Source organism: Ranitomeya imitator, chromosome 4, assembly GCF_032444005.1.
Source record: "Ranitomeya imitator isolate aRanImi1 chromosome 4, aRanImi1.pri, whole genome shotgun sequence".
In the NCBI taxonomy this organism is placed as follows: domain Eukaryota; kingdom Metazoa; phylum Chordata; class Amphibia; order Anura; family Dendrobatidae; genus Ranitomeya; species Ranitomeya imitator.
In genome coordinates, this window is record NC_091285.1 from 35,891,397 (window position 1) to 35,915,920 (window position 24,524).

General features: G+C 41.3%; 1 protein-coding gene across 4 annotated transcripts in view; it reads right to left on the reverse strand.

Annotated features, from left to right (window-relative positions):
• GRIA1 (glutamate ionotropic receptor AMPA type subunit 1) overlaps window positions 1-22,557 on the reverse strand; it is a 315,034-nt gene extending 292,477 nt beyond the window's left edge. For 3 of the 4 annotated variants that reach the window (XM_069763528.1, XM_069763527.1, XM_069763531.1), the window contains exon 1: window positions 21,940-22,538. In XM_069763528.1, the coding sequence (XP_069619629.1) occupies window positions 21,940-22,030 (91 nt within the window). In that variant the 5' untranslated portion in view covers window positions 22,031-22,538. Of the gene's footprint in view, window positions 1-21,939 lie in introns of all 4 variants that reach the window. The other variant, XM_069763529.1, reaches the window with a different exon arrangement.
• Between the last annotated feature and the right edge of the window lie 1,967 nt (window positions 22,558-24,524).

Below are 24,524 nucleotides of genomic sequence, written 5' to 3' on the forward strand. Positions count from 1 at the left end.
CATGTGTTATTATTTTAGGCCTTCGATGCCTGTCTGTGGTCACTCCTTCCACTAGGCCTCCACTGACCACACCACTGCTGCGCGTGTACCCCTGGAACCAATTTAAAATTGCCTACAGCCATGTGTTATTATTTTAGGCCTTCGATGCCTGTCTGCGGTCACTCCTTCCACTAGGCCTCCACTGACCACACCACTGCTGCCCGTGTACCCCTGGAACCAATTTAAAATTGCCTACAGCCAGCCCAATTTTTTTATTTTAGGCCTTCGATGCCTGTCTGCGGTCCATTCTTTCAACTACTGCTACACTGACCAGGGCACTGCTGCCCGTGTACCCCTGGAACCAATTTAAAATTGCCTACAGCCATGTGTTATTATTTTAGGCCTTCGATGCCTGTCTGTGGTCACTCCTTCCACTAGGCCTCCACTGACCACACCACTGCTGCCCGTGTACCCCTGGAACCAATTTAAAATTGCCTACAGCCATGTGTTATTATTTTAGGCCTTCGATGCCTGTCTGCGGTCACTCCTTCCACTAGGCCTCCACTGACCACACCACTGCTGCCCGTGTACCCCTGGAACCAACATCAGAAAATATAAAAATAAGTATTTTGCTTATAAAAAAGAAAATACTGGAGAGATATCAAATGCAGACATTTTAACATTAAAAACAAACACATACGACAAAAATCTGGTACAGTACTAAAAATGGCCACCAGCTACAATAACTTTCTCCTGCAAGTAGTTAACTGAAAGGTTTTTTCAATTTTAAACACAGATATGGCATCCACCGAGTGTTGTCCTGTCGCGTCTTCTTTATATTATTGCCAAGAAGATGCAAAACAATGAAAATAATAAAATCATTATTTACCAAAAAAATAGAGTAAGTCAAAACCACATTGCAAATAAACATTCATTACAAATAAAGAAGCAGGGCGCGTCCGAGGGTGAGTATATACCTAATAAGAATATAATCACCCTCGGACGCGCCCTGCTTCTTTCCGACAGCCTTCCTTCCTAAGAATCAGCCCTTCTGTGGTGTAGAGAGAGGGTTTGTTACACTCCAAGGTGTTCCCCAGGTTGCCTTTCCTGAGCTTCGATCTTCCGGCTCTCGTTTAGTAGTTGTTGGAAACTACGCTGCATTGGGCCTACAAATTGGGTATGGGGTGTAGAGAGATGGTGTGTTCCACTCCAAGGTGTTCCCCAGGTTGCCTTTCCTGAGCTTCGATCTTCCGGCTCTCGTTTAGTAGTTGTTGGAAACTACGCTGCATTAGGCCTACAAATTGGGTATGGGGTGTAGAGAGATGGTGTGTTCCACTGTAGAGAGATGGTGTGTTCCACTCCAAGGTGTTCCCCAGGTTTCCTCGCCAATGCTTTGATCATCATGCTCTCGTTTAGTAGTTGTTGGAAACTACGCTGCATTAGGCCTACAAATTGGGTATGGGGTGTAGAGAGATGGTGTGTTCCACTCCAAGGTGTTCCCCAGGTTTCCTCGCCAATGCTTCGATCTTCATGCTCTCGTTTAGTAGTTGTTGGAAACTACACTGCATTAGGCCTACAAATTGGGTATGGGGTGTAGAGAGATGGTGTGTTCCACTCCAAGGTGTTCTCCAGGTTGCCTTTCCTGAGCTTCGATCTTCCGGCTCTCGTTTAGTAGTTCTTGGAAACTACACTGCATTAGGCCTACAAATTGGGTATGGGGTGTAGAGAGATGGTGTGTTCCACTCCAAGGTGTTCTCCAGGTTGCCTTTCCTGAACTTCTATCTTCAGGCTCTCATTAAATTGTGGTTAAACGGAACAACTGCATTTGGCGTACTAGTTGGTTTGGGGCCTACTATCGGTGTCTGCCACTCCTTGCTGTTCTCCTGGTTTCCTGTCCTGAAATTCCGTTTTCAGGCGCTCGTTAAGTAGTTGTTAATGTTAGACTGCATTTTGCCTACTAGTTGGGTTGGGGCCTACTATCGGTGTCTGCCACTCCTTGCTGTTCTCCTCCACTGAACAAAGCTGTGCCGCCTGTTTACTACGGTTGCCAATTTTGAACTGCATTTCGAATACTTACTGATTTGGGCCTACTCTCTGTGTCAGCCTCTCATTCCAGTTGTCCTCCACTGCAATGCCCCCTGGTTATTCCTGTGTTACCAATTTTGAACTGCATTTAGCCCACTTTATTCTTTGGGCCTATATCTGTGTTTCCTCCTCATCCTGCCCATTGCCCAGCCAGTGATAGATGAGTCTGCTGGTACATTGACCCATAACGCAACATTCCCCGTGCACGCTACACAACAACATTGTGACCCTGCTGAAAGTCAGGTTGCTCTTCCCGCATACCATACCACCTTACACGGGGACAAAGAGGAAGGTGCAGATGAAAGTGCAGGTTCCTTCATCAGGTGGGGGGGAGGAATACTAGTTGGCGACGTCACTGGCACAGGGCCTCTCATAGTACGCAAAAGTGTTGCTGCCGGTGGGAGGCGCCCCCGCCGTGCAAACACACCGCTGTACTTTGAGGGGCCCTGTGCCAGTGCCAATGCCAACGAGTGGGCCCCCCCTGCTTGCTCAGGTTCACAGCACTTGCAAAGTTGAAATACTTACCTCTCCCTGCTCCACTGCCGTGACGTGGTCCACATTTCCTGGGCCCACTAATTACTTGAACCAGCCCTACCCACCACAACTTTAGCCAAATGACCCCCAATTTCAAATGCCTTCCAATTATTATAAGGTAAATTACGCTTGACAAGCTTCATTAAGAAGAATGGATGGTTTTGACATTAAAATGGGCACTCTAGGTGTTTTCCTGGCCCCCACTCACTGCCGACTATGCTGCCCCATTGACTTGCATTGGGTTTCGTGTTTCGGTCGATCCCGACTTTACGTCATAATCGGCCGATTTCACTCGACCCGACTTTTGAGATAGTCGGGTTTCGCGAAACCCGGCTCGACTCTAAAAAGGTCAAGGTCGCTCAACTCTACTTGCCAACATAACGTTTGCCACCTGTAGCTGTGAACAATGAATATCCATTAATATTAATCAGAGAGAGGACATTCCAGGATCTGGCAGCATTGGGTCCTCTGAGAAGAGGGTGAACGTCTTAGAACTTCTTCAAGCTTCCAACTCTCAGACCAAGGGAGCTAATGATTATATGGGATCGGTTTCATGGCCTCCAGTAGTAGCCTGATATTTGTACATTACTATCTATGAGAAATAGATCATTGGCCATTTTATTGACAACTAGGACAATGCAGCGGGCACTGTAGTCTTATCCCTAGACTTATGTGTCAATAAAGGACCAAATACCCTCCTGTCAGCTACCACCTTCCACCCGCGAGTCGTTACATGCAAACCATGAGGCTACACTTGCATTAAATGAATGCACCCCAATACCCAACACCAAGGGTCTCATTAATTTAACTAGCCTCAATCTTCAGACCTCCTGCCCAGTGACCCCCAAATATATGGCAGGAGTCTACTAAGGTTGGATGACATTCATATTATTCCATGAAGATGCCCATAATTGTTCTAATCTATAGCTATATATGTAATGTATATAAGAGGGTACGAGGTGGAATATTGGACATGTCAGAGAAATCTAAGGAGGTCCTGGCCATGTAAATCTATGAGGCCCAGAAATTTCTGATAGCAGTGGTTGCCTTTAACCCTTCTCACTCTAACCTCCTGCAAAACTAGTTATACGAGAAGTTGATGTATTGTAGGTGTCACACTTGGGCTAAGGAAGCCACAGGACTCCCTGCTACGTAAGACACTAGTATTCTAAATGGCTCATGGTAGCTAGGTCGCTGGAAGTGACAATTCGGACAATGCCATATTGTCTGCACATATTTACAATTACAATGCAAAATTCGGCAAATTTAGACCTCATCTCACTTTTGAGTGGAGTTTTTCGAAGACCTGCATCTATTTTGGTGCGGGTTGCACAACAAAATCCACACTGTTCGCATATATAAAGCAATTTGATAATCAGGTGGCAAACACTGACAATGTATACTATGTTCCCGGAATATACTAATTATATAAAAATCAGCTATGCCACATCCATTACCAATACCAAGGTAGGTACCCAACTAAATTGTAAGGGCCTGCTATATAAGATCTGCAATTGCTAGATACTTCTGAAACGAGAAAATGTCATACTAAGGATTAAACTTGACCACCCCATCATGGTGCCATGTTTTACCATCAGTTCAGATGGTCCAGGGTTTCTATGTCCCCAAATTCCTCGGCTCTTAGACCAATTTATGGTCTAACTATTGGGTTAAAAATTCAGTTCCTCTGCATCAGTTCTCACCACAAATGTGATGAGACGAACAACCAGGTCCCTCTTTCCAAAGCCACTATAGCAGTGGCGTGGTCCATACTAATGGTGCAAACACACTTATCGCACATGGAATAAAGATCCTAGAGGAAGAAGGACGAGGGTCAGCACTTGATCGACTTGGCTCTTCTTTTGGCAGTCGTATGTCAAGTCAATATTAATAAATATGTCTGGCTATTGCAATGTAAGGACCAATTTTAATGGAGTAAATTTCAGCTCAATAGAAAATGCCAATTTAGTTTTTATACCGGCAAAAATGAGACTGACAGCTAGAAATCACTTGCCTTGTTATTTGTCTTCCGACACGCCATCTGGCTAACTTTTCAGATGGAGTTTCATCAACAGTATTAATTTATATTGAAGTAAAACGCCCACATTAAGTATTCAAATTATTTCTTACTTCTTCATATTCATGGGAGCTGCTGCTTACATCTCCGTTAGATAACACTTCATTATATGGCTCTGAAAAATGGATTTCTATAACATAACAGACTTAAAGGAAACCCGTCGTGTTGAACAAGGTACCTACCCTGTGGACCGGATGATATGGATCAGGAGCGGTTGATCAGATTGATATCCATTTTTATTGCAAAGAATTTCTGTCACTGGGTTATCACAACAGAGAGGAGCCAGATGACCGACGTGTCTGACTGCTCCTACTCCTGTGTTGAGAAGCACTTCTTCTTCGTTTTAATGGTGTTTATTTCTTTTGGAAGAACAGTGGTTAATCGGCCATGTTGGAAACTCTGAGCTCTCAGCTGAGCTCAGTTAGCCACTCCCATCCCCTTTATAATCTGGGTCCTGAGTCTAATCCATGTCAGAGCTAGCATTTGCTGCATGGCTTAGGAGGATAGGTGTTCATATGAGAAGGAGGTTTGGAGGAGTTATCTGTGATTGTTGCTTGGTTTGTAAGTGTGATAATTCCCTTCTTCTCCTACTTTGGTTTTTCTCCCATCTTCCACTCTCTGATGTATTCCTCTGTTATATGTGAGTGAATATTTGTATGCCTGCTATTTTCAGTTACCCTTGTTTGTGTTGCGTTGTTCATAGGTTTGGTGTACTGCGTGCACAGTAGCGCCCCTCTTCCCTGGGTTGGGGATGAAAACAGACGGAGGACTAACTTAGGAGATAAGACAAGGGTGGCAGCCCCGTCATCTTCACCTTCAGAAGTATCCCAGGGAATAGCAGGAGCTAGGACGCCCCCTAGTGGTAAGGACAGTGAAGCATCCCCTGGTCCCGGGTCACCCGACAGCTGAGTCGTAACAATTTCAGTATAACATTTTTTTGCTGAAATTCCAGGTGTTTGTATGTACAAGTCCAGTGGGTGGTCCCACCAGTTATTGTAAGTCATCCCTGTATGACATAGCTGTCAATCAATAGTAGGACCGCCCTCAGGACTCATGCATACAAACAGTTGGGATGTCAATGAATAAAATTTGTGAAAAGTTTTAAAAGTTATACTGAGTCTTTTCCAACAACCCATATATCACCTGCTCATCGTCTCCTTCAATATACAATGCTTTCCACAGATCAGACTACATGAACAACACGAAAGGCTACCTGTAAGATAGGAATTCAGCAAAGGCTCCAGTCCAAAGCCGCAAACCGGTTTGTGATCTATCAGTCTGTGAAATCTAATAAAGGTAATTTTATTTGCCATCTATAAACCTCTTTTGAGCAGCACACAACACTTTGTCAAATTCCTAACTTATGTTAACTGGCTCAACTCTAGAGAAGGTTCTTCTGTGGTGTCTTCTCCTACTACAAGTGAAACCTCCACACCGGTCACCTTTCACTACTGTACCAAATGAGCGCCTCCAGAATATTAAGGTCCCATTTAAGACACTGAAAATTCTACATGGATGACAGTTTTGGCAGCAAAAAAATTGACAGGAAGACCCTCAAACTCATCTACAGTTAAGTCCATATATATTTGGACAGAGACAACATTTTTCTAATTTTGGTTATAGACATTACCACAATGAATTTTAAACAAAACAATTCAGATGCAGTTGAAGTTCAGACTTTCAGCTTTCATTTGAGGGTATCCACATTAAAATTGGATGAAGGGTTTAGGAGTTTCAGCTCCTTAACATGTGCCACCCGGTTTTTAAAGGGACCAACAGTAATTGGACAATTGACTCCAAGGCTATTTCATGGACAGGTGTGGGCAATCCCTTCGTTATGTCATCCTCAATTAAGCAGATACAATGCCTGAGCAGATACAATGCCTGGAGTTGATTTCAGGAGTGGTGCTTGCGTTGGAAGGTTTTGCTGTGAAGTAAACATGCGGCCAAAGGAGCTCTCCATGCAGGTGAAACAAGCCATCCTTAAGCTGTGAAAACGGAAAAAAACCCATCCGAGAAATTGCTACAATATTAGGAGTGGCAAAATCTACAGTTTGGTACATCCTGAGAAAGAAAGAAAGCACTGGTGAACTCATCAATGCAAAAAGACCTGGGCGCTCACGGAAGACAACAGTGGTGGATGATCGCAGAATAATCTCCATGGTGAAGAGAAACCCCTTCACAACAGCCAACCAAGTGAACAACACTCTCCAGGAGGTCGGCGTATCAATATCCAAATCTACCAGAAAGAGAAGACTGCATGAAAGTAAGTACAGAGGGTTCACTGCACGGTGCAAGCCACTCATAAGCATCAAGAATAAAAAGGCTAGACTGGACTTTGCTAAAAACATCTAAAAAAGCCAGCACAGTTCTGGAAGAACAATCTTTGGACAGAAGAAACCAAGATCAACCTCTACCAGAATGATGGAAAGAGAAAAGTATGATGAAGGCGTGGTACAGCTCATGATCCAAAGCATACCACATCATCTGTAAAACATGGCGGAGGCAGTGTGAAGGCTTGGGCATGCATGGCTGCCAGTGGTACTGGGTCACTAGTGTTTATTGATGATGTGACACAGGACAGAAGCAGCCAAATGAATTCTGAGGTATTCAGAGACATACTGTGTGCTCAGATCCAGCCAAATGCAGCCAAACTGATTGGTCGTCGTTTCATACTACAGGTGGACAATGACCCAAAACATAAAGCCAAAGCAACCCAGGAGTTTATTAAAGCAAAGAAGTGGAATATTCTTGAATGGCCAAGTCAGTCACCTGATCTCAACCCAATCGAGCAGCATTTCACTTGTTAAAGACTAAACTTCAGACAGAAAGGCCCACAAACAAACAGCAACTGAAAACCACCGCAGTGAAGGCCTGGCCGAGCATCAAAAAGGAGGAAACACAGCGTCTGGTGATGTCCATGAGCTCAAGACTTCAGGCAGTCATTGCCAACAAAGGGTTTTCAACCAAGTACTAGAAATGAACATTTTATTTAAAATTATTTAATCTGTCCAATTACTTTTGGGCCCTTTAAAAACAGGGTGGCACATGTTAAGGAGCTGAAACTCCTAATCCCTTCATCCAATTTTAATGTGGATACCCTCAAATGAAAGCTGAAAGTCTGAACTTCAACTGCATCTGAATTGTTTTGTTTAAAATTCATTGTGGTAATGTCTATAACCAAAATTAGAAAAATGTTGTCTCTGTCCCAATATATATAGACTTAACTGTATATGTAAAGGTCCATCTCTAAAACTTTTTATAAGCACACTAAGGTCCTCATTCCTCAGACACTTCCAAAAAGCCCAATAACAGAGCCCATGGCTGCACATATCAATAGCATATTTCCCATAGAAGCAATACACGAGGGGCTCCTGAAGAGGGGAGCCAGTGGAAATCTGTGAATATTTCCACAAATTCTACAGCAAAAATGTAGGAAATTCACTTAAAGCGAACTTGTCATCAGTATATTGCTAAGTAAACTATAGGCATTGTCAGGTTGGCAGTGTTAAACTCATTGAAATGATACTTGAAGTGAAGAAATACATCTTGTTGTTCTTGTTAGACATTTTCAATTAATGAGATGCTCGTGCTCCAGGGCAGGACGGTAGGTAGAGTCTTATCTTCCTACTTTAAGCCAGAGAAACAAGGACAGACCTGTCCACAGGCCACTCCGAAGCACAAATAGTCTGTCTGTCTCTCTGTCTCTATGATGAGGAACATGTTTCTGCTTCAGGGTGGACCTGTGAACCAGTCTTTCATTGGTTTGTCTGGCTTAGAGCAGGAAGATAAGACTCTAACCTACAATCCCACCCTGGAGCATGGGCATATAATTAACTGAAAGCTTCTAACACTGATTAAACAAGAACCACAAGACAGATTTCTTCACCCCAGATATCTTTTTAATCAGTTTAACATTGCCAACCTAGCAATGCCTGTAGTTTGCTTAGCAAAATTCTGCTTATAACTTTGCTTTAAGAAAAGACCATAGAAGCAACAAGCACCAAGTTCTTCTCTTTTAAAAATAAGCAGGGTGGTGGAGGACACTAGCACCATAAGGACCTTCACATTAAAGAAGCACTTGCATCAAAGTTTTATTCTCTTAATATATTGCAGTCATCGTAATATATAGCACTGTGTACTTCCAATTGCTTATTTTGCCTTTCTACCCATTTAATTACGGTATTCTCCTTTCTCTGCTCTATGTAGAAGCAGGAAGTCTCTTGTCCCTGCATTTATCATCCCCTCTTCAACTCCTGACTGAGCTGCTCCCTCCTCCCAGCTGCCATAGACTTTTTGCAGTGATTCATGACTTGTGCAGACAATATTGACCTCCTGCTTCTACATAGAACTTAGAAGGATTCAGCTAATCAGTTTTTAATCACGTGATGCCATAGACCTAATGGAAAAGAGAAGAATTAACTTGGTAGAAAGGAAAAATGAGCCATTTTAATATATTAAGAGAGTAACATTTTTGATGGGAGTGCTTCTTTAAGATAAGCATCATGATCTTTCTTCATTTGACAGGGAGACCACCAAGCTCATTATAAGTTTAAGGTCCATCCCTGAGCTCTACCTCATACAGGCAGTAGAAATGGGGCACCTTAAAGGGAACACCTGTCAACCCCAAAACTGAAGGTGAGCTAAGCCCACCGGCATCAGGGGCTTATCTACAGCATTCTGTAATGCTGTAGATAAGCCCCCAATGTATCCTGAAAGATGAGAAAAAGAGGTTAGATTATACTCACCCAGGGGCGGTCCCGCTGCGGTTCGGTCCGATGGGTGTCGCAGTCCAGCGACTCCTATCTTCTTACGATGACGTCCTCTTCACGCTGCGGCTCCAGCGCAGGCGTACTTTGTCTGCCCTTTTGAGGGCAGAGCAAAGTACTGCAGTGCACAGGTGCCAGGAAAGGTCAGAGAGGCCCGGCGCCTGCGCACTGCAGTACTTTGCTCTGCCCTCAACAGGGCAGACAGAGTACGCCTGCGCCGGAGCCGCAGCATGAAGACAAGAAGATGGCGTCATCGTAAGAAGATGGGAGGCCCCGGACCGGACCACGATGCCCATCGGACCGCCCGCCCAGTTGAGTATAATCTAACCTCTTTTTCTCATCTTTCAAGTTACATCGGGGGCTTATCTACAGCATTACAGAAGGCTGTAGATAAGCCCCTGCTGCCGGTGGGCTTTGCTCACCTTTGATTTTGGGGGTGACAGGTTCCCTTTAAGCTCTTATTCCTTAGGCATTTCCCAACAAAGTAAATGGCGGCTCATATCAAGTGCATATGTCCCATAGAGGCAGTCCATAAATCGACTCTTTAAGTGAGAGAAGCCAGTATAACCCTTATGTAGATAATGCGATTATGTGCATGTTTCCTCAAAATATTACAAGAAAGATGTAGAATTTTAACCCAAGGAAGGAAGATAAAACAAATAGGCCCAAACCCTTCGCTCTCAGATGATTTGGGATATTTTTTTATTTTCGCTAACACTAGAAAGGACCCAATTTTAATCTTTTCTGTGTGGCCCTCTGGCTCATACAGTACCCTATATATCACAATTTAGACACAATTCAGGTTACGGTCTAATGTGAAGTCATAAGCTGGATATAGAAATGAGATACCGTAAGTGATTTGTCATTTAAAAATTATCTGCCATGACCCCACCATATTCATGACCACATCATCGATATATCATAGCAAACATCAGCACCCCTAGACACTTAATCTAGATTTGATCACTATAGAAATTATGGTAAGATCCACCAATGTCAATCTAATATCTATGGCTAGCCTAAAATAATGGAAATGATTCGAACAGCCAGAAGAATTCTGGTAATAAAGTTATGCTGTTAATAATACTATAAATTTCCAAAAGAGAGGTGTGGTTTCAAGATGTTTTAAGACTCATTGATAGGGGTCCAACACCTGGAACCCTCCGCAATCAGATGTCTGCAGCTCCCATGGAAGCCAGAATTACAAAATGAAGTCGTGACACCTTAGTTCTGCACACTGTGTAGTGGCTACTATCTTGTACTGCAGATCATCTTCCATTCACTTCACTATAGGCTGAGCAGCAGTACTCAAGTATAAGGAGCTGTGATGTAATGGCTCCATACACCATCTACTTCCAGCTGCCACAGGCACTGCAAGAAGTGGAGCATGGAGGGTGCTCAGTAGCGTATCCCAACTAGAGTTGGTGCAAATCAATTCACACGTCCCATGTCACTAACCATGGTAGTGGTCTACGGTCGCTGCAAGGGAGCGGGAGTCATGCCTTTCACCTGCAAGCATCTGTGACCCTTCTTTTGATTAGCCAACCTGGCATGTCATGTATGTTGCGGTGCAGTGCACACGTAATGTGACACCGTGCAAGGCCAGCTAATCAAAATAACAGCTGCCGGCAGGTAAGAGTCAGTACTTACACTCCCGTGAGGCAGCCATAGACCTCTGTCGTGGCCAATATATTGGGACGTAAGAATATATTCACTCCAACTCTAATCCCAACCAATTTGATATTGTTGACCTATCCTGGACACCTCATTTTCGCAGTTCTGTTTTTACGATTTTGAGAAAATGGAGGCAAAGGTTCAGAATGGCAATACTACTTAAAAATGTAAAAGTGCTAAAAGGTTCCAATGATACCAACACAATCAGTACTTACTCCCTTAAGTGCCACTCTAGAGACTGAGACATGCATCAAATGTTGAATGAATGAATGAGTGTCAAAGAAGGACAGAGAGTGCTCCGTTGAGTCACCCTCAGGCTCATCCAAGGCACTTCTTGATGGGAACAAGTCTAAAGTAAAGGGAAGTGCCCATACGTGAGCCCTACTTCTGACTGGTAATGACTGGTGTTCTTCTGACAAGAAGGAGAAATCTACATACGAATAAGCGAAAGTCAATTTTCTTCCTCATAATTATCGTTGAGGAATATGAGGCCTTCACAGCATCTTCTATAGTTGACCCATACAGGTTTACTATCATTAAATCTTAAAAATCTTTCATTCGCACAAGAAGATAACTACGGAGATCAAGATATATTTATTTTAGCCTGAAAGGGTTAGCAGCGATGATCACTCCAGTCACCCTATTAATCCACAAACCCAGCATACTTTCAAGAACACGTCCCAAAGGCCTGAAGGCAACAAAGCAGAAAACAGAAAAAAAATCATACACAGCAGACAACTCTGGGAAGAAAAACAAGATTTGAAATTGTAATTCACCCATCGTTTGCTTGACAATAAAGCCAATCTAAAGCCAGGATGTTAGGATTCTTGTGGTTTTGTCTTGCCTTAAGGAGTCGGGGTGATGTCATGTCAAGTCATCACTAAGAGAATGAAGAACACGCAAATGTAGGTTGTGTTCCCATACCAAGTGAGAAGACTCAATCCAGAAACATCATTGAAGGTAGCTTCTGGAAAATGAAGCTACGAGGGGAAAGTGTAAGTGGAAACGAGCATTTTATAGGTTGGCCAGTTGACTCATTGATATTGCAGCTAATATTGACCAATTCTAGCCAATTTTCTTCATGAATATTCCTATGATTCTTATTGATTTCAAACACTTTGAGGAACTGGGGACGTAATTGTTTTTTTCACACTTAAGTGCAGAAGATTGAACATGGAAGGTCGTAGCACAAGAACCATTTTCAATAATAATGTCGTAAGGAATGTCCCAGCTATTTAAGAAAAAATGTCAAACTCTGGTCATAAAGATATTGATAATTCTCCTGTTTTTGAACTTTTTTTGTAAGGGTAAGAATTGGGGTAGTTGGAAACAGAAGACCTATATTTGATCTTGACTTTGTGGCTGTCCTGTTCTTTGACCAATTGGACCATGCAGCAAAGAATTCTAAATACTGTATATATTTTTTGTCTACTTATATCTTCTTAACATATTCTATCAACTCTTGGAAATTTGGCCAGGTACATTTCTCATCATAAGTTGTGGGACACCAAAAGATGGGACTGTTGTATGATAAATAATAAAACCTGATGATGGTTGGTTTTGCTGTACGGGAGACTAGTCGGACCAGCCATTCCCCGTGGCTCCTCCCTGGCAATTCCACTGTGGTAGCAGGTCTCTACCTACAGTTACACGCAAGGAGAGACCCGTCAGTCACTGGAAGTGGACGTGGAGAAGGTACCAGGAATCTGCCTATCCGACTAGTCTTAAGAGCGGAAAAAAAATCTTCCTTATTTTTTTTTTCCCTGCTACTGTTTCCAAATATAGTGCAAACAGTGAGGCATTAAATTACTCTAATTAAAAAAAATGCCATGTGTAGGCCAGATAGAAAATAACATAGCCATGTGTTCTTCTAAAAACAGTGACACACCTGTCCACAGGTTCGTGATGGTATTACAGCTCTGCACCTTTTTAAAGGAGCGGAGTTATAATATTAGACTCAACCTATATACAGCTGTACTACTGTTATTGTATGAAAGCAGCCATGTCTATCTAATCTGGGACCAATCCATTACGTTTTATATAAAGTGCCTTGTGAAAGTTTTCGGCCCCCTGAACGTTTCAACCCTTTCCCACATATCGTGCTTCAAACATAAAGATGCCAAATGTAAATTTTTGGTGAAGAATCAACAACAAGTGGAACACAATTGTGAAGTTGAACGAAATTTATTGGTTATTTTAAATTTTTGTGGAAATTCAAAAACTGAAAAGTGGGGCGTGCAATATTATTCGGCCTTTTTACTTTCAGTACAGCAAACTCACTCCAGAAGTTCATTGTGGATCTCTGAGTGATCCAATGTTGTCCTAAATGCCTAATGATGATAAATATAATCCACCTGTGTGTAATCAAGTCTCCGTATAAATGCACCTGCTCTGTGATAGTCTCAGGGTTCCGTTTGACGCACACAGAACATCATGAAGACCAAGGAACATAACAGGCAGGTCCGTGATACTGTTGTGGAGAAGTTTAAATCTGGATTTGGATACAAAATGATTTCCAAAACTTTAAACATCCCAAGGAGCACTGTGCAAGCGATCATATTGAAATGGAAGGAGTATCATACCACTGCAAATCTACCAAGACCCGGCCGTCCCTCTAAACTTTCATCTCAAACAAGGAGAAGACTGATCAGAGATGCAGCCAAGAGGCCCATGATCACTCTGGATGAACTACAGAGATCTACAGCTGAGGTGGGACAGTCTGTCCATAAGACAACAATCAGTCGTACACTGCACATATCTGGCCTTTATGGAAGAGTGGCAGGAAGAAAGCCATTTCTCAAAGATATCCATAAAAAGTATTGTTTAAAGTTTGCAAAAGCCACCTGGGAGACACCAAACATGTGGAAGAAGGTGCTCTGGTCAGATGAAACCAAAATCGAACTTTTTGGCAACAATGCCAAACGATATGTTTGGCGTAAAGGCAACACAGCTCATCACACTGAACACACCATCCTGTCAAACATGGTGGTGGCAGCATCATGGTTTTGGGCCTGCTTTTCTTCAGCAGGGACAGGGAAGATGGTTAAAATTGATGGGAAGATGGATGGAGTCAAATACCAGGACCATTCTTGTAGAAAACCTGTTGGAGTCTGCAAAAGACCTGAGACTGGGACGGAGATTTGTCTTCCAACAAGACAATGATCCCAAACATAAAGCAAAATCTACAGTGGAATGGTTCACAAATAAATGTATCCAGGTGTTAGAATGGCCAAGTCAAAGTCCAGACCTCAATCCAATCGAGAATCTGTGGAAAGAGCAGAAAACTGCTGTTCACAAACGATCTCCATCAAACCTCACTGAGCTCGAGCTGTTTGCCAAGGAAGAATGGAAAAGAATTTCAGTCTCTCGATGTACAAAACTGATAGAGACATATCCCAAGCGACTTGCAGCTGTAATAGCAGCAAAAGGTGGTACAACAAAGTATTAAGTTAAAGGGGCCGAATAATGTTGCACGCCACACTTTTCAGTTTTTGAACTTCCACAAAAATTTTCAACAACCAATAAATTTCATTCAACTTCACAATTGTGTTCCACTTGTTGATTCTTTATCAAACATTTACATTTGGTATCTTTATGTTTGAAGCATGATATGTGGGAAAAGGTTGAAAAGTTTAAGGGGGCCGAATACTTTCGCAAGGCACTGTATATCTTACAATGGATGTGCCATCCTTCCATATCTCCTAATTTTTTGCACAGTAAATATTTCATATGAGTCATAAGACCTATCAACACTCTCATTCTTTTTTTCCGCTATTTTACCATGCACGGCTAATTGTGTAATTGAATTAAAGGGGTTATCCCGTCTCATAAAGTGATATCATATGCTTATGAAAAGACATCATTTTCTAATTGGACCCCCCAAGGATCTTGCAAATAAAGGTGTGCAGCACTGCATCCTCTTTATTTTTTTCCCCTCGCAGATCAACTTCTGGACATCTGTTATGCAGAAAACTGTGGCGACATCTCAGTTAGCGTCCCCCACCGCACAAGAAGACATTTGAAGGGGACATAGCACAACGCCAGTGATGTCCTCTTCATCCTCAGAATTGGTGAGGTTCTCAAAGATAGATCCCCACCAGTCATCAATTGATGGCACATCCTAGTTATCATCTAATAAAAGGATGGCAAATGTTTAGGCAACACCATAATAATTGAATTCCTGCCATCATCCACATGCCACAGCTGTGCAGAGAACTGTAGCATGGTCCGGAGCTCAACCATGCAGAAGACATAGCTCTACGCCAATGCTGTATCCTCTTCATCTTCAGAATTGGTGAGGTTCGCAAAGATGGATCCCCACCAGTCATCAATTGATAGCATATCCTAGGTTATCATCTAATAAAGGGATGGCAAATGTATAGGCAACACCATAATAATTGAATTCCAAGGGCCCGGAGCTCAACCATGCAGGAGACATAGTTCTACACCAGTACTGTGTCCCTTTCAACTTCAGAATAGGGGAGGTTATCAAAGATGGATCTTCACCAGTTTCAAATTGATGGCATCAATTATCCCATCTAATAAAGGGATAACATATGTTAAGGAAATGCCATCCTATAATAATTAAACTCAATCCTGAAAATAAATGCAGCATGGGTGAAGCATTGCACCCCCGTCTCTGTTTTTGGCTATAGCTCAACATGCGCACCCCTCGCTGTGAAAATTACTGAAGCATAGTCGGGAGCTCAAGCTCTACACCAGTATTGTGTCCCCTTCACCTCACCTCAGAATTGGTGAAGTTCTCAAAGACGGATCCCCCACCAGTCATAAAATGATGGTATATACTAGTCCTTCTTCATGAGATGTGAAAATCACTTTAAAATCCTTCATGTTGCCTGTTTCCAAAAACTTTTGAGCCACAACAGTGCGAGTTTTGATACCATTATTGGGAAATTCACGTCCTGTTGGCACAAAGTGGCTAAATGCAACATAGCCGAACCGCAAATCGTTCCTTCTGGCCTGTATTGGGCAGAGCTCAGTTATACAATGAATGTTAAGATCAATCTGAGTCATAGGAAAACATTTGCAGGGGTCAAAAAGCCATCAATTTTCTCTGTTCACTTTCTGAGAAGCCATATTCTCTTCGCTCTCAAACAAAAAAAATTGTTAGAATTAACCCAAATGATACTACAGTTGAAAGAAAATTCTTCTCCGAACTCAAAATCTCACCAATAACAGAACATTACTACTAGCTGAATGTCTGTACTACCCTCTTCGATCCATACATTAGAGTTAACCCTTCTTGAAATAAGAGGTCAGGCCGAATATTGGCTCAATAACTCCTGGAAAACCCCAAGGAGAAAGACATCTCCATGTTCATTTGGTTATCCATTTTTTTCACCCCCCCAAAAAAACCATCTAGAACTAGGGTAGCAATCAAATGCCTGTAGGGACTTATGAGCATATTCAAATTTATCATGGAGGAAACTCAAAAACATTTCACCTTTCATACACTAGATTTTAGAAATTACGTTAGCGCTACAGATGTAACCTTGTCTAGCAGAACAATCCACATACTCAGTTCGATCTCTTGATGATACCACCATTATAGATTATTATTATTTATTTATGTAGCACCATTAATTCCATGGTGCTGTACATGAGATGGGGTTACATCAAAAAACAAATATCACTTACAGTAAACAAACTAACAATGACAGACTGGTACAGAGGGGCGATGGCCCTGCCCTTGAGGGCTTACATTCTACAGGATTATAGGGAAGGAGACAGTAGGTCGGGGGTTGCAGTAGCTCCGATGGTGTTGAGGTGGCCGTGTGGTCTTTACAGGCTGTAAGCTTCCTTGAAGAGGTGGGTTTTCAGGTTCCATTTGAAGGATCCAAATGTGGTGGATAACCGGATGTGTTGGGGCACAGAATTCCAGAAGATGGGGGATATTCGGGAGAAGTCTTGGAGGCGATTGGGTGAGGAGCGAATAAGCGTGGAAGAGAGAAGGAGGTCTTGGGAGGACCGGAAATTACGTGAGGGAAAATATTGAGAGATTAGTATGGAAATAAATGGAGGAGAAAAGTTATGGATGGCTTTGCAGGTCAGTGTTAGTAGTTTAAACTGGATACGCTGGGAAATTGGGAGCAAGTGAAGGGATTTGCAAAGAAGGGAAGCAGGAGTGTAGCAAGAAGAGAGATTAATTAGCCGAGCAGCAGAGTTAAGGATGGACTGGAGGGGTGCGAGAGTGATAGAAGGTAGGCCACAGAGGAGGATGTTGCAGTAGTCCAGGCTGGAGATGATTAGGGCATGCACGAGCAATTTGGTAGAGTGAGGGTTGAGGAAAGGACGGATTCTGGAAATATTTTTGAGCTGGAGGCGACAGGAGGTAGCGAGAGCTTGGATATGCGGTTTGAAGGCCCGGGCAGAGTCAAGGGTTACTCCGAGGCAGCGGATTTCTGGGACAAGGGAAAGTGCGATTTCATTTATTGTGATAGATAAATCAGGTAGGGAAGGTATGCGAGATGGAGGAAAGATAATTATTTCAGGTATAACCACATTGAGCTTGAGGAAGCGAGAGGAGATGGATATGGCTGATAGACACGCTAGGATTCTGGAGAGGTGACATCTGGGCCAGAGAGGTAGCTCTGAGCATCATCAGCCTATAGATGATACTGGAAGCCATAGGACTTTATGGGTTGTCCCAGGCCAAGTGTATAGATTGAGAAGAGAAGGGGTCCTTGGACAGAGCCTTGATGGACATCAACAGAGAGGGGGCGAGATGTTTTCATTTTATAGGACAATACGATGACCAGTTGAGCATTCAATTGGGGACATAAAGACCACTCGTGATCACCATAAGAAATGGCCATGGAGAGTTGTTTGGGGTTGGGCAAAAAACATCTGTGAACTTTTTCATGGAAGTCTGAAGACAGCCAAGTGACCATTGGTGCTGGTGGTGAGACATCTGCCTGTCTACGGTTCAACCCAATTTCCTGGTATGGTCATGCCAATTTCCAATGTTCATCAAGAATGATGTAAAAATCCTGGAAAAGTTAAGTCTATGATTTTTCTTTATTAACCACAAACAAGATAAACAGGAACGTCCAAGTTTGTAGAATCGGATATTTCTTAATTGCTATAAATTACCAATGGCATACCTTTCATTTAACAAAATAGAAATTTAGTGTTAAAAAAGTACTATTTTTTATATGTATTCTACCTGCCTTCTATCTATATATCTATTATCTATCTACTATCTATCTATCTACTATCTATCTATCTATCTATCTAATATCTATCTATTATCTATTATCTATCTATTATATATCTATTATCTATCTATCTATCTATTATATATCTATTATTCATCTATCCATTATCTATCTATTATCTATCTATCTATCTATCTATCTATCTATCTATCTATCTATCTATCTATCTATCTATCTATTATGTATCTATTATCTACCTTACATCCTTCCGTTTTTACTTTTACCCATTTGCCTTTTTTCATGTCTATCCAGTTATTCCTTGAATTCTAATTCATTGTTGTCATCTAGAACAACACACAAAACAATAAACGCCTTTCCACTATTTTCCACCATCCCCCCCAAAAAAAAGAAGCAAGTCATTTTCTTTTAAAATCAATGGCTTGAAACATGAAATAATGCATGAGGCAGTGTGCCACGGGGCATCTGCATGTCTCCTCCGCTCTGGACATGCTTCTACACTGGAAACACAAATGACTTCCTCCGCCAACCCCAAGCGTTATAATGTGCTTTATCAACATGTTGCTTGTACACTTAGAATCAAAGCATATAGAAGCTGGGAAAGTGGAGCAGGCGTTGATCTGGGGGGATAATATAGAGCGGAAGTATCCGGAATAGTGGAACGTGACTGGTGGTAATTATGTGCTGTGAACCCATAGGTCTCCGAGGCTCTAAGTAGGTCACAATGAAAGAGATTGGTTACAATCTGGTTGAATTGTATGTAACGTAGGGGATTAGTTGGTTGTTGACAAGCCAAGGAAATGACTGGTGGCGGAGTTAATTGGCCGGATGCAGCAGAGCTCAGTTTATCACTTGGCACAGATCATGGTTATGTTATTTAGATGGCCGTAGATAGCTTATGATCTGATTGAAAACAGATCTATCTCTATATACTGTATGGATGGTATTAGGCTGTGTTCACAGCTGAGTTGGAGGCTTTGTTCAAGATTTTGGTAGAAATGTCACAAATAATAACTATGATTATGGAAACCTGTAGGAACCTATTAGGTTCCAAAGATGAAGTTGGTGCCCTTCCTTCATTTTTCTATTCCATCCCACAGGTTCAAGTCCTCCTAACGACCAGCTTCATAATAGTGTCCAAACCCAAATGGGGCAAATACGTTTATGGAAAACTTTGCCAACTACATGGACAATCCAGTTCCAAAAATATGATTAAAAAAAAAAAATAACTAGTGATTCCTCTCTGCTACTATGGTATATAAATCTGGATTTGGTTTTTGTTTTCCTATAGTTTTTTATATATTTTTAATGGATTGTATCATGGTTACGTAAGGGATCTCATGTGCCCATAGAAGGGGAACTCTCCACTCGCTCCGTTACTGCTCACAGGTGGTTGGGAACAAAATCCCTTTGAGGTAGAAAACTAAGCGAGCATGATGAGCCTGATGCATTGTGACTGGCGGAGGGACAAGAAGGAGGTAGGAGGACCACCCCGAAGCCAATGGAAGAGAAAAACACCATAAAATACAGAAACAAAGAAACAAAAGCTTATGCCCAATGCACAAAACAGGAGCGAACGATAATGGTCACCCATCATGGGACGTAAGAAACAAGAGAAGACCTCTAGACGAAGACTATGACAACCCCAAAATGTGCACAGAGAGGGAGTCTCATAAGGAACAAGCAGCAAAGTGGTCTACCATGCCGTTATATGGCATAACGTAACCACTGGGAGACATCGCACGGTTGTCTCCCCAGGATCTGGTTCAACTCTAGCAGAAGTGGATCACTGTATGGTGTAGATGTAAGGATTGCGGGAGGCGTAGACAAGGATATAGAAGATCCAGATAACAGGTGGTGGAGGAAGAGACTGTGTAAGTGGCGGAGGGGATGGAGGAATGAGCCCCTACTTAGGATAGGCCGAGGGAGGTCTCCATGGAGGCAACAAGAGAGGTAATGTGGGCATAATAATGGGATGATTCACAGACATAGGAAAGGAATCACAGCCATTTTCTTATGGCGAGCTAATATTGCATACATGGAGACAGATAGGTGGAAGGATAAAGATATAGATAGATACTAGATAGAATAAATAATAGATAGATAGATAGATGATAGATAGATAATAGATAGATAGACAATAAATAAATAGATAGATAATAGACAGATATATAGATAATAGACAGATACATAATAGATAGATAGATAGATAGATAGATAGATAGATAGATAGATAGATAGATAGATAGATAGATAATAGGCATATATATATATATAGAGAGAGAGATAATAGATAGATAATAGATAGATGATAGATAGATAGATAGATAGATACAGTAATAGATAGACAATAGATAAGATAGATTATAGATAGATGATAGATAGATAGATAGATAGATAGATAGATAGATAGATAGATAGATAGATAAGAGATAGATAGATAGATAGATACAGTAATAGATAGATTATAGATAGATAGATAGATAGATAGGTAGATAGATAATAGGTAGATGATAGGTAGATAATAGATAGATAGATAATAGATAGATAGATAGATGATAGAGAGATAATAGAGAGATAGATAGATAATAGATAATAGATAGATAAGAGATAGATAGATAGATAGATAGATAGATAGATACAGTAATAGATAGACAATAGATAATAGATAGATTATAGATAGATGATAGATAGATAGATAGATAGATAGATAAGAGATAGATAGATAGATAGACACAGTAATAGATAGATTATAGATAGATAGATAGATAGATAGATAGATAGTTGCATAGATGGGAGATAGATAATTAGTAGATCAGTAGACATATTTCCTCCATATATTATTGCATTAGACATATTCTCAGTACAGACACTATAACCTGTTACAGGTGCTTCCTCCATGAATATTTGCTGCATATTCCCCAACCCTGTAGATGAGGCTCGGATCCTCCATGAGTTCTTTCCCTTATTTACCATATTCCTTTAAATTTCCCCCAAGAATAATGGAGGAACCTGATAACTAAGAATACAGCGTGCCTTCCCCTTGTTACACAATAGGTGCGATGATGATGATGATGATGACCCACAATAGACTTCACCTATGTGGAGAGCTGAGATCTGCTCTCATCTGCCCCTTCCCCCCCACCACCTCCGTCTCACCTTTTCTCAGCCGTTAATGGGTTAATTGTGCATGCCAAGAGTGGGGGGTGGCAGGGGGGTTGTCGTGATTGAGAAGCATCAAATGCCATCACAATGGGTTATTCAAAGCTGAATAAAGTAGCATTTAGTATTGGGGGGAGTGAATGTTATTGGGGTGGGAATGGGGGGTAGGAGGAGAGGGCCAAGTAGATGGGGGGCACCATGGGGGCAGTGGAGGTATGAGCCGCTGTGAGTGAGCAGGAAGTGCTGGACACATCTCACAAACTTTGGGCATTATAATTACCTTCACATTGCGATAGCATTAAAATAAATAAATACAAAATAGACAAATAATAAAACTATAGCCACCATCATAGAAAATAAATACATAAATTACAATTCCTCCTTCTGCATCCTTAACCCCCCCCTAAATCCCAGCCCCCTTCACATTTTATTTTACAAAACATGAAAAAAAAAAAAAACTTACCGATCTGGATAATGTTTGGAAAATTGGGGAAATTGACCCCAAGTACTGCCCCTAGGAAGCTGGTGCAGATAAAGGCAAAGATGTGCTGCATATTTCCTTTTGCATTGGCGGAGAATAAAGGATCAGCCCTACTTCCCAAGCAAAGATTTTGGATTTTTTTCTTCTTTCTTGCCCCTGAAGTGTCTTGTATTCCGGGCCTTCCTCGTCTTCCTCCTATGTGTTGGGAATCCGAGGGATGGTGCTGCTGATGGTGGAGATGCAGGAGGAGGTGGTGGAGGGAGAAGCTGGTGATGCTGTTGTCAGGTTTTGGTGTCTCTCTCCTTGGTGCTGAATACAAGGCTTGTGTCCCTGGGCTCCTATGCCTCCCTGCTACACTCTGCCGACTCCTTCCTCCATCCACTTCTTAAATTGCTGCCTTAACATCAACTGACAGAAGGATTAACGGAACACGGAAGGAAAGGGAGAGAGCCCTCCTCATTCACACACAGGCACACACCAGCACACACATTACTCTCTCCCTCCGCACTCCATCATGCTAATGTGCTTTTATTACTGTAGCCAAGCAACTGCCTCACATTCCCCAACCTCTCTCCATCCTCCTGATAGGAGCCAATGTTCTGTGTCTGAGGGTAATCTCTGCGTCCTCCTGTCCCCAACGCACCCCCACACCCCCTCCTGTAGCGCTCCCTCTGTGGTGACAAAGACACTGGCAAAAAGGGGGAAACCTGGCTGTGACTATACAATGCACTGCAGATGTAGCAGAGCTGTATGTGTTACGTATTGTTTCTTTCATATAAAGGCCATAGGCTATGTTCCCATTTGGCGTATCGACTGGGGGCATCTCATTCTTTATGCCTATTAATTACCATATAAAAGAAAGGATACCGCAATAATTTATATATTTTTAATATTGACTATGTATTTTTTTTAATTTTTATTATATATGTATATTATTGCACTTATACACAGTATTATATATGTATATATATATATTTACATATAAATAATAGATTACAAATATATACCTACATATGTGTTTACATTTATTATTTATGTTTGCATTTTTATATTTATTATGTACAGTATATATAACATAAGACATATATACATGCATATGTGTTTATATTTATTATTATTATTATTTATGTTTGTATGTTTATATTTATTAAATATGTATATTATTGCATTTATGCACAGTGTATTATATATACAAAAGATACATATATACATACATATGTGTTGATATTTATTATTATTATTATTTACGTTTTTTAATTTATTATATATGCATATTATTGCATTTGAACACAGTATATTGTTTATATATAAAAGATAAGAAATATGTACATACATGTGTGTTTATATTTATTATCTATATTATTACTATTATTTATGATTACATATTTATATTTATTATATATGTATATTACTGCATTTATATACAGCCTATTATATATATATATATATATATATATATATATATATATATATATATGAATTTTCTTGAATTTACCAAATGGCTGCAATGAAACAAAGAGTGAAAAATTTAAAGGGGTCTGAATACTTTCCGCACTCGCTGTATATAGATATACATGTACATATAGTATATAGGATATGTGTCTGTGTATATTATATTTATTTACTGCATGTGTGCAGTTTATTGTGTAAATATATGTATAAAGTGTATATGTATGTGAGCATACTCTACATAAACTGAATGTTTCTATGTGTATATACTTTATATATATGTTTGTACATACTGTATGTGCGTGTATACTGTATATACAGTATATAGTGTGTGTTTCTATATTTATAAAGTATATATAAAGTGTGTACATGTTTAGTGTATATCTGTGTATATGTTCTGCATATATAGTTCTGTAATTGTGTCGCCATAATGGAGATCAGCAGTTAATGTCTAATGCCTGTGTTCTACATTAGGGCCTGTTCACACTGTCTTTACTGCGCCCCGTGGGTGCTGCCTGAATCCCCTATAGAGCCACAGATTGCAATGACAGGAATGGAGATCAAATCAATTCCACATGTGATGCTTTATTTTTTCTGTCCCAACAGCCACAGAAAAGTGGACACTTTTAGACAAAAAACACAAACAGACTGTGAGGGTAGGTGCACACGATCAGTAATCGCTGCGGGTTGGAAGCTGCGTACTTGTGCAGCGTCCAGATATTACAGCATAGTGGATGGGATGTCTAGAAATCCCATGCCCACTATGCATCCACATATGTCTGTGAATCACCCGCAGAGAAGGACATGCGGTGCGTCTTTCCAGACTGCACATGTCTTTTTATCTTGTGGAGACACCAGTCTCCACAAGATAAATCTCACCCATACAATGTACTGGATGCGGTGAATCCGCAGTGGTCTTGTGGCTGTGGGGGTCTCTGCCAGTCTCAACACTGGGCTGCAGTCATTTTGTGGCTTCACCTTATATTACAGCTGCAAAGTGAGGAACAACCATCAGGGACCCAGAACCATCGGCTATGAGCCAGAGGGGATTTAGCAGAGTAGTTTGGGGGACATGTAGGACTTTTATTAATCACTTTTTATTATGCTGTTTGTGAGGT